This window comes from Hemicordylus capensis, chromosome 12 (genome assembly GCF_027244095.1).
Source record: "Hemicordylus capensis ecotype Gifberg chromosome 12, rHemCap1.1.pri, whole genome shotgun sequence".
Taxonomy (NCBI): domain Eukaryota; kingdom Metazoa; phylum Chordata; class Lepidosauria; order Squamata; family Cordylidae; genus Hemicordylus; species Hemicordylus capensis.
In genome coordinates, this window is record NC_069668.1 from 16576115 (window position 1) to 16591047 (window position 14933).

General features: G+C 48.1%; 1 protein-coding gene across 3 annotated transcripts in view; it reads left to right on the forward strand.

Moving 5' to 3' along the window:
- The first annotated feature begins 12515 nt into the window (after positions 1-12515).
- The window catches only part of VEZF1 (vascular endothelial zinc finger 1), a 30460-nt gene continuing 28042 nt past the window's right edge, over positions 12516-14933 (forward strand). For all 3 annotated transcript variants that reach the window (XM_053275625.1, XM_053275628.1, XM_053275626.1), the window contains exon 1: positions 12516-12937. In XM_053275625.1, the coding sequence (XP_053131600.1) occupies positions 12905-12937 (33 nt within the window). In that variant the 5' untranslated portion in view covers positions 12516-12904. The remainder of the gene's footprint in view (positions 12938-14933) is intronic.

Here is a 14933-nt window from a genome sequence, read left to right on the forward strand (position 1 = left end):
GCCATTAAGACCTCAATTTTCCGTGTTTTGTGCCATTAAGACCTCAATTTTCCGTGTTTTGTGCCATTCAGACCTCAAGTTTGCCGTGTTTCGTGCCATTAAGACCTCAATTTCCCGTGTTTCGTGCCATTAAGACCTCAAGTTTTCCGTGTTTCGTGCCATTAAGACCTCAAGTTTTCCATGTTTCGTGCCATTAAGACCTCAATTTTCCGTGTTTCGTGCCATTAAGACCTCAAGTTTTCCGTGTTTCGTGCCATTAAGACCTCAATTTCCCGTGTTTCGTGCCATTAAGACCTCAATTTCCCGTGTTTTGTGCCATTAAGACCTCAAGTTTTCCGTGTTTCGTGCCATTAAGACCTCAAGTTTTCCATGTTTCGTGCCATTAAGACCTCAATTTTCCGTGTTTCGTGCCATTAAGACCTCAAGTTTTCCGTATTTCGTGCCATTAAGACCTCAATTTCCCGTGTTTCGTGCCATTAAGACCTCAAGTTTTCCCTGTTTCGTGCCATTAAGACCTCAATTTCCCGTGTTTCGTGCCATTAAGACCTCAATTTCCCGTGTTTCGTGCCATTAAGACCTCAAGTTTTCCGTGTTTCGTGCCATTAAGACCTCAATTTTCCGTGTTTCGTGCCATTAAGACCTCAAGTTTTCCGTGTTTCGTGCCATTAAGACCTCAAGTTTTCCGTGTTTCGTGCCTTAAGACTTCAATTTTCCGTGTTTCGTGCCATTAAGACCTCAAGTTTTCCGTGTTTCGTGCCTTAAGACTTCAATTTTCCGTGTTTCGTGCCATTAAGACCTCAAGTTTTCCATGTTTCGTGCCATTAAGACCTCAATTTTCCGTGTTTCGTGCCATTAAGACCTCAAGTTTTCCATGTTTCGTGCCATTAAGACCTCAATTTCCCGTGTTTCGTGCCATTAAGACCTCAATTTCCCGTGTTTCGTGCCATTAAGACCTCAAGTTTTCCGTGTTTCGTGCCATTAAGACCTCAAGTTTTCCATGTTTCGTGCCATTAAGACCTCAATTTTCCGTGTTTCGTGCCATTAAGACCTCAAGTTTTCCATGTTTCGTGCCATTAAGACCTCAATTTCCCGTGTTTCGTGCCATTAAGACCTCAAGTTTTCCCTGTTTCGTGCCATTAAGACCTCAATTTCCCGTGTTTCGTGCCATTAAGACCTCAATTTCCCGTGTTTCGTGCCATTAAGACCTCAATTTCCCGTGTTTCGTGCCATTAAGACCTCAAGTTTTCCATGTTTCGTGCCATTAAGACCTCAATTTTCCGTGTTTCGTGCCATTAAAACCTCAAGTTTTCCATGTTTCGTGCCATTAAGACCTCAATTTCCCGTGTTTCGTGCCATTAAGACCTCAAGTTTTCCCTGTTTCGTGCCATTAAGACCTCAATTTCCCGTGTTTCGTGCCATTAAGACCTCAATTTCCCGTGTTTCGTGCCATTAAGACCTCAAGTTTTCCCTGTTTCGTGCCATTAAGACCTCAATTTTCCGTTTTTCGTGCCATTAAGACCTCGTTTTCCATGTTTCGTGCCATTAAGACCTCAATTTCCCGTGTTTCGTGCCATTAAGACCTCAAGTTTTCCATGTTTCGTGCCATTAAGACCTCAATTTTCCGTGTTTTGTGCCATTAAGACCTCAAGTTTTCCGTGTTTCGTGCCATTAAGACCTCAATTTCCCGTGTTTCGTGCCATTAAGACCTCAAGTTTTCCGTGTTTCATGCCATTAAGACCTCAAGTTTTCCATGTTTCGTGCCATTAAGACCTCAATTTTCCGTGTTTTGTGCCATTAAGACCTCAATTTTCCGTGTTTCGTGCCATTAAGACCTCAAGTTTTCCGTGTTTCGTGCCATTAAGACCTCAATTTCCCGTGTTTCGTGCCATTAAGACCTCAAGTTTTCCGTGTTTCGTGCCATTAAGACCTCAAGTTTTCCGTGTTTCGTGCCATTAAGACCTCAATTTTCCGTGTTTCGTGCCATTAAGACCTCAAGTTTTCCGTGTTTCGTGCCATTAAGACCTCAAGTTTTCCCTGTTTCGTGCCATTAAGACCTCAATTTCCCGTGTTTCGTGCCATTAAGACCTCAAGTTTTCCGTGTTTCGTGCCATTAAGACCTCAAGTTTTCCATGTTTCGTGCCATTAAGACCTCAATTTTCCGTGTTTCATGCCATTAAGACCTCAAGTTTTCCGTGTTTCGTGCCATTAAGACCTCAATTTCCCGTGTTTCGTGCCATTAAGACCTCGTTTTCCCTGTTTCGTGCCATTAAGACCTCAATTTCCCGTGTTTCGTGCCATTAAGACCTCAATTTCCCGTGTTTCGTGCCATTAAGACCTCAAGTTTTCCGTGTTTCGTGCCATTAAGACCTCAAGTTTTCCGTGTTTCGTGCCATTAAGACCTCAAGTTTTCCGTGTTTCGTGCCATTAAGACCTCAAGTTTTCCGTGTTTCGTGCCTTAAGACTTCAATTTTCCGTGTTTCGTGCCATTAAGACCTCAATCTTTACCTGGTTAGGTCGGAAGCCCACCATGCAGGAGCAGCCAGGACAAGTGCCCAGAAATCTCTTTTTGTCGATGATCTGGGAGACAGAAAAGTGACACAGGAAACCAACCGGTTCTTCCAGGGCTTGCCTCAAATGGCAGAGCGCAGGCACAGAGCCGAGTTGGTGGACTCCTCCACTGTCTTGCCCCCTTCCCGTCACGGCCATATGGATGCGCCGTGTCTGGAGGGGCAGGAGACCCCTGACTGCCGGAGGGTGTCCCCGTTCCCACTGGCGCCGGGTGGGAGGGCATATATGCTGCTTAAAGGGCACATCCTTTCAACCCAGCAGACCTTTCCGCCGAAAGGCAAGTGCTGTCAGATTTGCTCAAGGCACCGGCTTCGTCTCCTGGGTGAGAACTTGGAATGTGAAGGATGGAGGAGGAATGTGGTCCAATCTCGGACCAGAGAGGAGCTCCCAAACACCTGCCCCGTCTGTCCCGATTTCCCTGGACACTTTGCATGGAGTGAGGCGGTCGAAAGGCCTCACCCTAGAGCTGTGCCCCAAAAGGCGCTTCCCTGGCCAGGAAGGGAGGGAGGGCAGGTCATAGGGAAGGGGTCTGTTTTGTAGCCAGGGCGGTACCAAGGTGGCCCAGAAGACTTGGCTGGGCACAACGCAGACCAAGGAGGAGAGCTGGTCTTGGGGAAGCAAGCATGACTTGTTCCCATAGCTAAGCAGGGTCTGCCCTGGTTGCATCTGAATGGGAGACGTGATGTGTGGGCACTGGAAGAGATTCCCCCTCAGGGGATGGAGCCGCTCTGGGAAGAGCAGAAGGTTTCCAGTTCCCTCCCTGGCAGCATCTCCAACGAGAGAGGGCTGGGAGAGAGATTCTTGCCTGCAACCTTGGAGAACCCGCTGCCAGTCTGTGAAGCCAATACGGAGCTAGGTGGACCAAGGGTCTGACTCCGTATAGGGCAGCTTCCTATGTTCCCTAAGATCTTTCCTGGCTCTGTCCTTGAGATCTTTTTAGGAGAGGAAAGCTGGTCTTGTGGTCGCAAGCAGGACTTGTCCCCTTAGCTAAGCAGGGTCTGCCTTGGTTTGCATTTGGATGGGAGACTAGAAGTGTGAGCACTGGGAGATATTCCCCCTCAGGGGATGGAGCCGCTCCGGGAAGAGCTGAGGGTTCCCAGTTCCCTCCCTGGCAGCATCTCCAATGAGATAGGGCTGGGAGAGAGACTCCTGCCTGCAACCTTGGAGAAGCCGCTGCCAGTCTGTGAAGACAATACTGAGCTAGGTGGACCAAGGGTCTGACTCAGTATATGGCAGCTTCCTATATTCCCTAAGATCTTTCCTGGCTCTGTACTTGAGATCTTTTTAGGAGAGGAAAGCTGGTCTTGTGGTCGCAAGCATGACTGGTCCCCTTAGCTAAGCAGGGTCCGCCCTGGTTGCATATGAAAGGCAGACTAGAACTGTGTGAACTTCCAATGTGTAGAACTTCCAATGAGCCTTTCCTCCCAGCCGCTGCCCGTCTGTGAAGCCAATACTGAGCTAGGTGGACCAAGGGTCTGACTCAGTATACGGCAGCTTCCTATGTTGTTCCCTTCCTAGCATGAACTCCGTTTATTTTAGAATGCATACCTGCTTTTCTTCCCTTGGAAAGAAGCCCAGTGAGCAACGCTGGGATTGCATTCTCCCCGCCATGTCTTGAACGGCAGCGTCAGCGTCTCTGATGCTTCTCCCCGAAAAAGAGAAAAATGGTTAACATGCCACATTCCGGTGTGCCACCCTGAGGTTAAAAGATGTGGGGACCGGGGCAGTGAAGAAAACCTGGCAACCCAAATGGGGCGTGGAAAAGGTGAAGCGGATGTCCCTGTGCACACTTACCCGGGAGCTGCTTCCCTTATACGGGCCCAGTCTTAACTTGCCAGGGTTTCAGAGAGGGTCTTTTCTTTTTTTCAAATTCAATTTTTATTATTTTTAACATCAATAATGTCAACATTCATTACAAGTACACACAGAAAAATAAAAAGGTGGACTTCCCGCTCAGATTTCTTCGTGAGTCATCAATTATAACATTTACCTTTGCTATTATAATACCTCAAAGTATAAATTCAAACCCATATATTTATATATATGTGTGTGTGTGTGTGTGTGTATATGTGTGTGTGTGTGTATATATATGTGTGTGTATATATGTATGTGTGTGTATATATATATGTATGTGTGTGTATATATATATATATACACACACACACACACATATATATATATACACACACACACACATATATACATATACATATACATATACAGAGAGAGAGAGAGAGAGAGAGAGAGAGTTAATCTAACCAACCTGCAGTTTTACTAAATCTCAAGCCCTACAGTCAAGTCCAAAGTAGGAAAATAATCCTTTAGGTACAACAAGAATGGTTTCCAATCTTCTTTAAAACATTCCAAGTTTTTGTCCCTTAGTAATGCTGTTCGTTTTGCCATCTCTGCATATTCCATAATTTTAAACAGCCAATCTTCTTTTGAAGGCAGTTCACTGGTCTTCCATTTCTGTGCATATATAATTCTGGCCGCCGTAGAAGCGTACATAAAAAATATTAAGTTCGTTGTTGAAATTGCACCTTGTGTTATTCCCAGCAGGAAGGATTCTGGCTTCTTAGGAAATGTCATTTTAAATATTTTCTTTAATTCATTATAACTCATATCCCAATAGGCTTTAGCCTTCCCACAGGTCCACCACATATGAAAAAAGGTGCCTTCAGAATGCCCACACTTCCAACATTTGTTTGAAACATTTTTATACATTAATGCCAATCTTTTTGGTGGGGTCTTTCCCAGCCCTATCGGGAGATGCTGTCAGGGACGAAATCTGGGTCAGGAAATAAAGCTAGGCTGGCCTGGTCCTGCCGTGGAGGCCGGATATTATTATTATTATTATTATTATTATTATTATTATTATTATTAATTTTTATTTTAGATTTATATCCCGCTCTTCCTCCAAGGAGCCCAGAGCGGTGTACTACATCCTTGCGTTTCTCTTTCACAACAACCCTGTGAAGTAGGTTAGGCTGAGAGAGAAGTGACTGGCCCAGAGTCACCCAGCTAGTCCCATGGCTGAATGGGGATTCGAACTCGGGTCTCTTAGCCCAGCACTCGAACCACTACCCCATGCTGGCTCATGACTTGTCTCCTTTGCTAAGCAGGGTCTTCCACCCTGGTGGCATACAAATGGGAGACTACAAGCGTGAGGATTGTAAGGCATTCCCCTTGGCTATTCTGGGAAGAGCGCCTGGCTGCTTGCATGCAGAAGGTTCCCAGTTCCCTCCCTGGCAGCATCTCCAAGACCGGGCTGAGAGAGAAATTCCTGCCTGCGACCCTGAAGAAGCTGCTGCCAGTCTGTGCAGACAATCCTGAGCTGGATGGACCAAGGGTCTGACTCAGTATATGGCAGCTCCCTACGCTCCTATCCCTTTAAGGGAAACTTCCGGGGCAGTATTTCCAAGTGAGACACCTATCAGGCTGTGTGGTGGGTGGAGCCTCCAGGTGACCCGCCTCACCCTCCACTTTCAGTGGGGTATAATGCCAGTCAGTCTGGAGTGAGGTGCTCCTTTGGGTTACAGTTCTTAGAAGGTTAGAGCTCAACCAAGTCTTTTGAGTGGGGTGTTTTCTAGAGAAGAGTGCTTAAAAGGGTGATGGCTTTAGATATATATATTTTTAAATCTCTTCTCTGGCTTTTATGCAGGGTTAGTACAATCTACCTTTCCCAAGGGCGTCTACTCTCTGTGTCATGCTATATATCTTCTCAACACCGCAAGATCCAAGCCATGGAAATCTCCAGGGCTGTTTCCAAGGGCTCCTGGTGATGGAGGCTGGTAAGTTGGCAACCCTTAATTATCGGTTGGGGTGTGTGTACGTCACAGGCACAGAACTGGCAACTCGGATGGAAGTTACTTGTGGATATACTCCCCCCCCCCGTGTTTTTCCCAATACCTTTCCTAAGATCAAGCCATTAGCACCCCCTTTCTTGCTTCTGAGAAATGCAGATTCTGGGGGGCAAGGTGGCTGGGGGGTTGGCAGCTTAGCAGCCCTTAATTCTTGACCTGTGTATTTTCTACCTAGACTAGCCAGTTATGACTAGGCACCACTTCGATCGGTGAGACAAGTCCGTCATGACGAATGTCCTGCTGGTTTCAATGGGTCTGGGTCTGGGGGGGAAGGCTGCCTAGGACATCTGGTGGGCCACTGTGCGAAACAGGAGACTCGACGAGATGGGCTTCCTTGGGCCTGATCCAGCAGGGCTGTTCTTCGGTTCTTAACCTCTCTTTTTGGCATGAAAAGTGCTGTGCTGAGCTTCATGGTACGCTGAAGCAAGACTCTTTGGCGACACACTAGCTGCAGAGGCAGTGTGTACTTATCAATCAATCAATCAATCAATCAATCAATCAATCAATCAATCTCTTTATTTCGGTCAACGACCAGCATGGTGTACTTATCAGAAGCTAAAGTAAATGGGCGGGGGGAGAGACTCTTTCCTTTGTGGACGAGAAGGGGGACCCAGAAGGCCTTGAGAGGAATGGAACCTCCATGTTCAAAGGCAGTATACCTTTCAGAGTACCAGATGTTGGAGATGTATGAGCGGGGCGCCGGGGCAGAGCCAGGCGAATGGTGGCCTGAGTCCGGCCCTGCCCGGCAGCCCCTCTCGCCACATCCCGCGCATGTGACATCACGCACATGGGGTGTGGCTCGCCCCACCTGGGCTCTGGAGAGCCCCAAGTGAGCTCTCCCCTGCCCTTTACAGGCACGTGTCTGTTGCACGACAGCCTTTTATTTCCCTTTCTCTTCCTCCAGCGTAAAGGACCCAGGGCTCTCTGGAGGCCGGGCGTGGGGGAGTTCGCTTGGGGAATCTTTCGAAGCCCGAGCCACGACCCCCTGTGGGCTTCGGCGGCCCTTTCCGTTGGCGGCCCAGGTTCCTCGAACCCGTCCGCACAATGGTGGCTCTGCCCCTGGTGGGGCGTCCAGCGGCTTTCCGGCTGCTGGAAACATCCAGCTCGATGCTGGAATACAGATGGTGGCCCTCTGATCTGAGCTAGCAAGCAAGCTAGCCTGAGCAAGCTAGCCTGAGCAAGCTAGCCTGAGCTAGCAAGGCAAGCTAGCAAGGCAAGCTAGCAAGCAAGCTAGCCTCTGGTCTGAGCTAGCAAGCAAGCGTCTTCCGTGAAGCGAGCAGCTGCCTGCTGCTTGATCACCCTCTGTGCTCCTAGTTATGGGGCATGTGGAAAGAATGGGGCGCGGGAGCCTCGGCGGCTGCAAGTCGGCCTTGCAGGTTCCCTGGCTCCTCTGCAGGTGTGGCCAGCAGGCTTGCTATATTCTGATTCGCTGTTCTTTTTTTCTTTTCTTTTTCAAATTCAATTTTTATTAATTTTAACAGTAGTAATATTGTCATTCATTGCCAATACACACAAAAAGGTGGACTTCCCTCCCGCACACATCTCTTCGTGAATCATCAGCTATAAAATTTACCCTATAATAATTCAAAACATAAATTCCAACCCTTACAAACATAGCTAATCTACCCAACCGGCAGTTTTTTGCTAAATTTCAAACCCTGCTGTCAAGTCCATAGTAGGAAAGTAATTCTTTCGATACAACAAGAATGGTTTCCAACCTTCTTTAAAACATTCCAAGTTTTGATCTCTTATTAGTGCTGTGAGTTTTGCCATCTCCGCATATCCCAAAATTTTTATCAGCCAATCCTGTTTTGAAGGCAGTTCATTATTCTTCCATTTCTGTGCATATATTATTCTGGCCGCCGTAGAAGCATACATGAAAAATGTTAAATTACTTGTAGAGATTGCACCTTGTGTTATCCCTGGCAGGAAGGATTCTGGCTTCTTAGGAAAAGACATTTTAAATATTTTCTTTAATTCATTATAACTCATATCCCAATAGGCTTTAGCCTTCCCACAGGTCCACCACATATGAAAAAAGGTGCCTTCAGAGTGTCCACACTTCCAACATTTGTTTGAAACATTTTTATACATCAATGCCAATTCTGATTCGCTGTTCTTGAGGGCTAAAGCGCTACTGGGGTGAATACAAGCCGAGGTTTGTGGGACATTGAAATCTGTGCCTGACTGCCAGGTTTCTGGGCTTATGGAGAATCACCCACAGGGACCCAGTGGCAGAGCACTTTGCACGCAGAGGGTCGCATCTCCAGGTAGGGCTGGGGAAACGGGTGCTGAACCCTTGGAAAGCTGCTGCCAGTCAGGGCTGTGCTCGATGGAAGGCAGCTGCAAGAGGAAGTCTGACTCGGCAGAAGGCAGCTGCAAGAGTTTGTAGCCTCCAGCTAGACTTGGGTGGCTGCGCGATTTGCCGAGCGAGGGCAAGACCTAACTTGGGTGCTGCAGCAGCCGGGTCTCGCGGGTGCCCAAGAGGAATTGATGCTGCTCTCGTTTGGGTGACGAGAGAAAGCAATTCTGTGATTTCCTTGGAAGGTTTGTATACACACACGCAAAGCCTTTATACGTGTGGAATGTGTGGAGTGTGCGTGTATATATGCGCGTGTATACACACAAAGCCTTTATACGTGTGGAATGTGTGGAGTGTGCGTGTATATATGTGTGTGTATACACACAAACCCTTTGTACGTGTGGAATGTGTGGAGTGTGCGTGTATATACGTGTGTGTATACACACAAACCCTTTGTACGTGTGGAATGTGTGGAGGGTGCGTGTATATATGTGCGTGTATACACACAAACCCTTTATACGTGTGCAATGTGTGGAGGGTGCGTGTATATATGTGCGTGTATACACACAAACCCTTTATACGTGTGGAATGTGTGTGTATATATGTGTGTGTATACACACAAACCCTTTATACGTGTGGAATGTGTGGAGTGTGCGTGTATATATGTGCGTGTATACACACAAAGCCTTTATACGTGTGGAATGTGTGGAGTGTGTGAGTGTATATATGTGCGTGCATACACACAAACCCTTTATACGTGTGGAATGTGTGGAGTGTGCGTGTATATATGTGCGTGTATACACACAAACCCTTTGTACGTGTGGAATGTGTGGAGGGTGCTTGTATATATGTGTGTGTATACACACAAACCCTTTATACGTGTGGAATGTGTGTGTATATATGTGTGTGTATACACACAAACCCTTTATACGTGTGGAATGTGTGGAGTGTGCGTGTATATATGTGCGTGTATACACACAAAGCCTTTATACGTGTGGAATGTGTGGAGTGTGTGAGTGTATATATGTGCGTGCATACACACAAACCCTTTATACGTGTGGAATGTGTGGAGTGTGCGTGTATATATGTGCGTGTATACACACAAACCCTTTGTACGTGTGGAATGTGTGGAGGGTGCTTGTATATATGTGTGTGTATACACACAAACCCTTTATACGTGTGGAATGTGTGGAGGGTGCGTGTATATATGTGTGTGTATACACACAAACCCTTTATACGTGTGGAATGTGTGGAGTGTGCGTGTATATATGTGCGTGTATACACACAAAGCCTTTATACGTGTGGAATGTGTGGAGGGTGTGAGTGTATATATGTGCGTGCATACACACAAACCCTTTATACGTGTGGAATGTGTGGAGTGTGCGTGTATATATGTGCGTGTATACACACAAAGCCTTTATACGTGTGGAATGTGTGGAGGGTGTGAGTGTATATATGTGCGTGTATACACACAAACCCTTTATACGTGTGGAATGTGTGGAGTGTGTGAGTGTATATATGTGCGTGTATACACACAAACCCTTTATACGTGTGGAATGTGTGGAGTGTGCGTGTATATATGTGCGTGTATACACACAAAGCCTTTATACGTGTGGAATGTGTGGAGGGTGTGAGTGTATATATGTGCGTGCATACACACAAACCCTTTATACGTGTGGAATGTGTGGAGGGTGTGAGTGTATATATGTGCGTGTATACACACAAACCCTTTATACGTGTGGAATGTGTGGAGTGTGCGTGTATATATTTGTGTGTATACACACAAACCCTTTATATGTGTGGAATGTGTGGAGTGTGTGTGTATATATGTGTGTGTATACACACAAACCCTTTATACGTGTGTGGAGTGTGCGTGTATATGTGTGTGTATACACACAAACCCTTTATACGTGTGTGGAGTGTGCGTGTATATGTGTGTGTATACAAACAAAACCTTTATACGTGTGGAATGTGTGCAGTGTGCGTGTATATATGTGTGTGTATATACACAAACCCTTTATACGTGTGTGGAGTGTGCGTGTATATGTGTGTGTATACACACAAACCCTTTATACGTGTGGAATGTGTGGGAGTGTGCGTGTATATATGTGTGTGTATACACACAAACCCTTTATATGTGTGGAATGTGTGGAGTGTGTGTGTATATATGTGTGTGTATACACACAAACCCTTTATACGTGTGTGGAGTGTGCGTGTATATGTGTGTGTATACACATAAAAACCCTTTATACGTGTGGAATGTGTGGAGTGTGCGTGTATATGTGTGTGTATACACATAAAAACCCTTTATACGTGTGGAATGTGTGGAGTGTGCGTGTATATATGTGTGTGTATACACACAAACCCTTTATACGTGTGTGGAGTGTGCGTGTATATGTGTGTGTATACACAAAAACCCTTTATACGTGTGGAATGTGTGGAGTGTGTGTGTATATATGTGTGTATACACACAAACCCTTTATACGTGTGTGGAGTGTGCGTGTATATGTGTGTGTATACACATAAAAACCCTTTACGTGTGGAATGTGTGGAGTGTGCGTCTATATATGTGTGTGTATACACACAAACCCTTTATACGTGTGTGGAGTGTGCGTGTATATGTGTGTGTATACACAAAAACCCTTTATACGTGTGGAATGTGTGGAGTGTGTGTGTATATATGTGTGTGTATACACACAAACCCTTTATATGTGTGGAATGTGTGGAGTGTGTGTGTATATATGTGTGTGTATACACACAAACCCTTTATACGTGTGGAATGTGTTTGTATATATGTGTGTGTATACACACAAACCCTTTATATGTGTGGAGTGTGCGTGTATATATTTGTGTGTATACACACAAACCCTTTATATGTGTGGAGTGTGTGTGTATATATGTGTGTGTATACACACAAACCCTTTATACGTGTGTGGAGTGTGCGTGTATATGTGTGTGTGTATATACACACAAACCCTTTATAGGTGTGTATGTGTGTGTGTCTACCTATCTCCTCGAATCCCCTCACTCATCTCTCCCTGGACAGGGCGGGGGTCTCAGAAGAGGTCCTCCCAGCCTGGGGCTCCAACTCCACACAAGCCCTCCATATTTTTTTTGGGGGGGGTGCGCTGGTGGTCCTCAGTCCCCCCCCTTTCCTGGGGGGGTTTCCTCGTGGGGGGGCCACTGCCTCCCCCTCTTCTCCTCCAAGGCGCCCCCTCCTCACCCGGCCCCCTCAACCCCCGCCGCCGCCGGCCTGGGCCTGCCGCCTCTCCCCCCCCCCTCGCGCGCGCACACGCACGCACGCGCGCACCCCCCCCCCTCCCTCCGCCTCCATCTTCTGCCCTGCTGCCGCCCGCCCGCCGGAGGAGCGGGACGCTCCCATTCGCCGCCTGGGCGGGGGGGGAGTCCGCCCGGCGCGCGGGCCCCCCCCCCCGCGCGGCCCCCTCGCCCCTCCCCGCGCGGCGCCCCCCGGGCGGGGCGGGGCGTTCCGCGCGGGTTGGCTGGGAGGGGCGCGCGGGCGCCCCCGCCCCCTCCAACCCCCGCCCCACCCGGCTCCGGCTCCCCCCCCCCCGCCGCCGCGCGGATGGTTCGTCCCGAGGGCGAGCGGAAACGCGGCCGCGGCTGAGGCGCTGCCATGTTGAGCCGCCGCCGCCTCCTCCTCCTCGGCCGCCTCAGCAGCAGCAGCGCCCCCGGCCGCCCCGGCTTTGTTGTCGGCTCCATGTAGCGGCCGGGCCCGGGAGGAAGGAGGGAGGGAAGGAAGGAAGGAGGGAGGGAGGGCGGGGAGGGCAGCCAGCCAGCCAGCCGGGGAGGCCCGCCGGGCGGAGGGGCGGACGGCGGCGAGAGGCCGGCGGCCCAGCAGCAGCAGCGGGCGCGAGCGCGGCCAGCCGGAGCAGCAGCAGCAGCAGGCCCGGCCCGCAGGCCCGCCGCGCGCGCGCCCCCCGGGGGGGCCCCCCTCGTGACCCCAACTCCTCAGGACACCCCCCCCGTCGCCACTCACGCCTCGCTCCCCCCTCTCTATAATATTTATATATATAAGATAATATAATATAATATATAATTCTATTTCTATCTCTCCTCTGAACTCCTCCTCCTCCCCCCCCGCGTCGCCATCCACCCCCCCCCACCTCAGCGCGTGCGCGCGCTCGACTCGGCCGCGGCGGCGGCGGCTGCCATGGAGGCCAATTGGACCGCCTTCCTCTTCCAGGTGAGGAGAACCCCCCCTCTCGACTCCGGGGCCTTTTCAGGAAAGGGAAAAATAATAATCCTATTATTATTATTATTATTATTATTATTATTATTAACCCTCCTCTTCCTCCTCCTCCTCTTATTATTATTAATAATAATAATCCTCCTCTTCATCCCCCCTCCTCTTATTATTATTATTAATCTTCCTCTTCCTCCCCCCTCCTCTTATTATTATTACCATTATTTTTTATTAAACTGGTCTGCCTGCCCCCCCCCCGCTTCCAAAATGAAATGAGATGCAGGAGAAGGAGGAAAACCCCCAAGAAGTCGCCCCTCCTCCTCATCTGCACCCCCCCCCCCGCAAGACGACCACCCTTGGAGGAAGAGGGGCTCACTCTGGTCAGGGTGGGGGCTCTAACAGAGAACAATTGGTTACGTTGGGGGGCGGCTTACAAAGTTGCATTATTATTATTATTATTATTGTTGTTGTTGTTGTTGTTATTAATTGTTTTATTATTGATTAACTGGTCTGTGCAATGCTGGGGGGGGCCTTTGCGGCGCTCTGCTTCGCCTTCGTTTCTCCCCCCCCCACCCTGCCCCACAACCCTCTTTCCTCCTCATCAGGAGCACCGACTTTTTCTGCCCCTTTTCTCTCCCTTTTCCTGCACTTCATTTTGCCTTTGTCTCCCCCCCCCTTCAAACGGTTGGTCTGTGATTTTTTGGGGAGGGGGGAGGAATGAAGCTGATGTTGGATGAGGGAAAATGAGAGGTTTTATCCTGTTTTGTTTTGTTTTTAAACCAAAAAACTGGATGCTTAAATTGTGGTGTTCTCCCTTCTCTTTTGTGTGTGTTGTTTTTTTAAACCAAAAAACTGGGTGCTTAAATTGTGCTGTTCTCCCTTCTCTTCTGCCCTCCCTCTTTTGTACTTTTTGGCTCGTCTGCTTTTTGCCTTTGCAGCCCTCCCAGTTCTCTTTGACTCCTGTTGCATTCTTTGATTTTTCTCCTGCTGTTCTCCCTTTTTTTTTTCCTGTGGGTGGTTTTTTATTTTATTTTTTTTAATTTTTAGGGTGGGGGCAGGAATTCCCTCCAAGTTCCAGGACCGGGTTGGGGGTTATGGATCTCCACGCCTCTCCTCTGCTGCCTTGGACGGTGTTTCAAGTGTTGCTTTCAAAGTTCTTCAGGATCCTGACTCGTCTCCCCCCCCACTTTCACCCTATGACTGTCTGCACACTCCGGCTTCCTCCCTCCCAATTGCCGCTGCATTATTTTTTTTCTCTCCTCCCTCCAAGACTGCGCTAATCTCCCCTTGTCTGTGTACTACAACTTATCCTCCTTCCTTCACCAATTTTCTGCCTTTCCCTCCTTTCCCTAAACTGGATTTAGTCTTCATTCTCGCCCCCAACACCACAAAATGTGGTTCTCTGCACATTTCATTCCAATCGACTCTCCATCTTGGGTTTCCTAGTTGCTTATTTCTCTCTCTCGCGCGCGCGCTCTGCTCCTGCTGCTATGTTTCCCCCTCCCATTTTTGGGACTCTTTAACTGTTCCCTCCTCTGCTCCCCTCAAATAATCTCTGAATGCTTCAATCCGGTCTCCTCCCCCTCTCCCCCATGGTGGTTGCTCTCCAATTATTTTTCTTCTCTCCCCAGTACTTCTTTCATTTGTTTTTGGCCTCATTGAGAATTACTCTCTCGTTACCTTTCTGATTTTTGTTTGCTTTCTTTCATCTTTCTTTAGGATTTTTGCCTAAATTGCAGGTTTCCCCTCTTTATATATCATCAAGTCGCCTTAAGGTGCCAAAGGGTATCCTTTTGTGTTCAGACTAACACAGCTACCCCTCTGGAATTTCTGACTTCATGCTTGCTACTCCTTTTTTTGTTTTTTTTTCTACCTCCCTCTTCTTTTTCATACCATGTTAGTCGTCTGTGTGACTAAGCTTTCATTCTCCATCTCCCTCCTTGTAAATGGTTGATTTTCCTTTTCTTCTTGCATGTGGGAATTCTGCTTTTCTCTC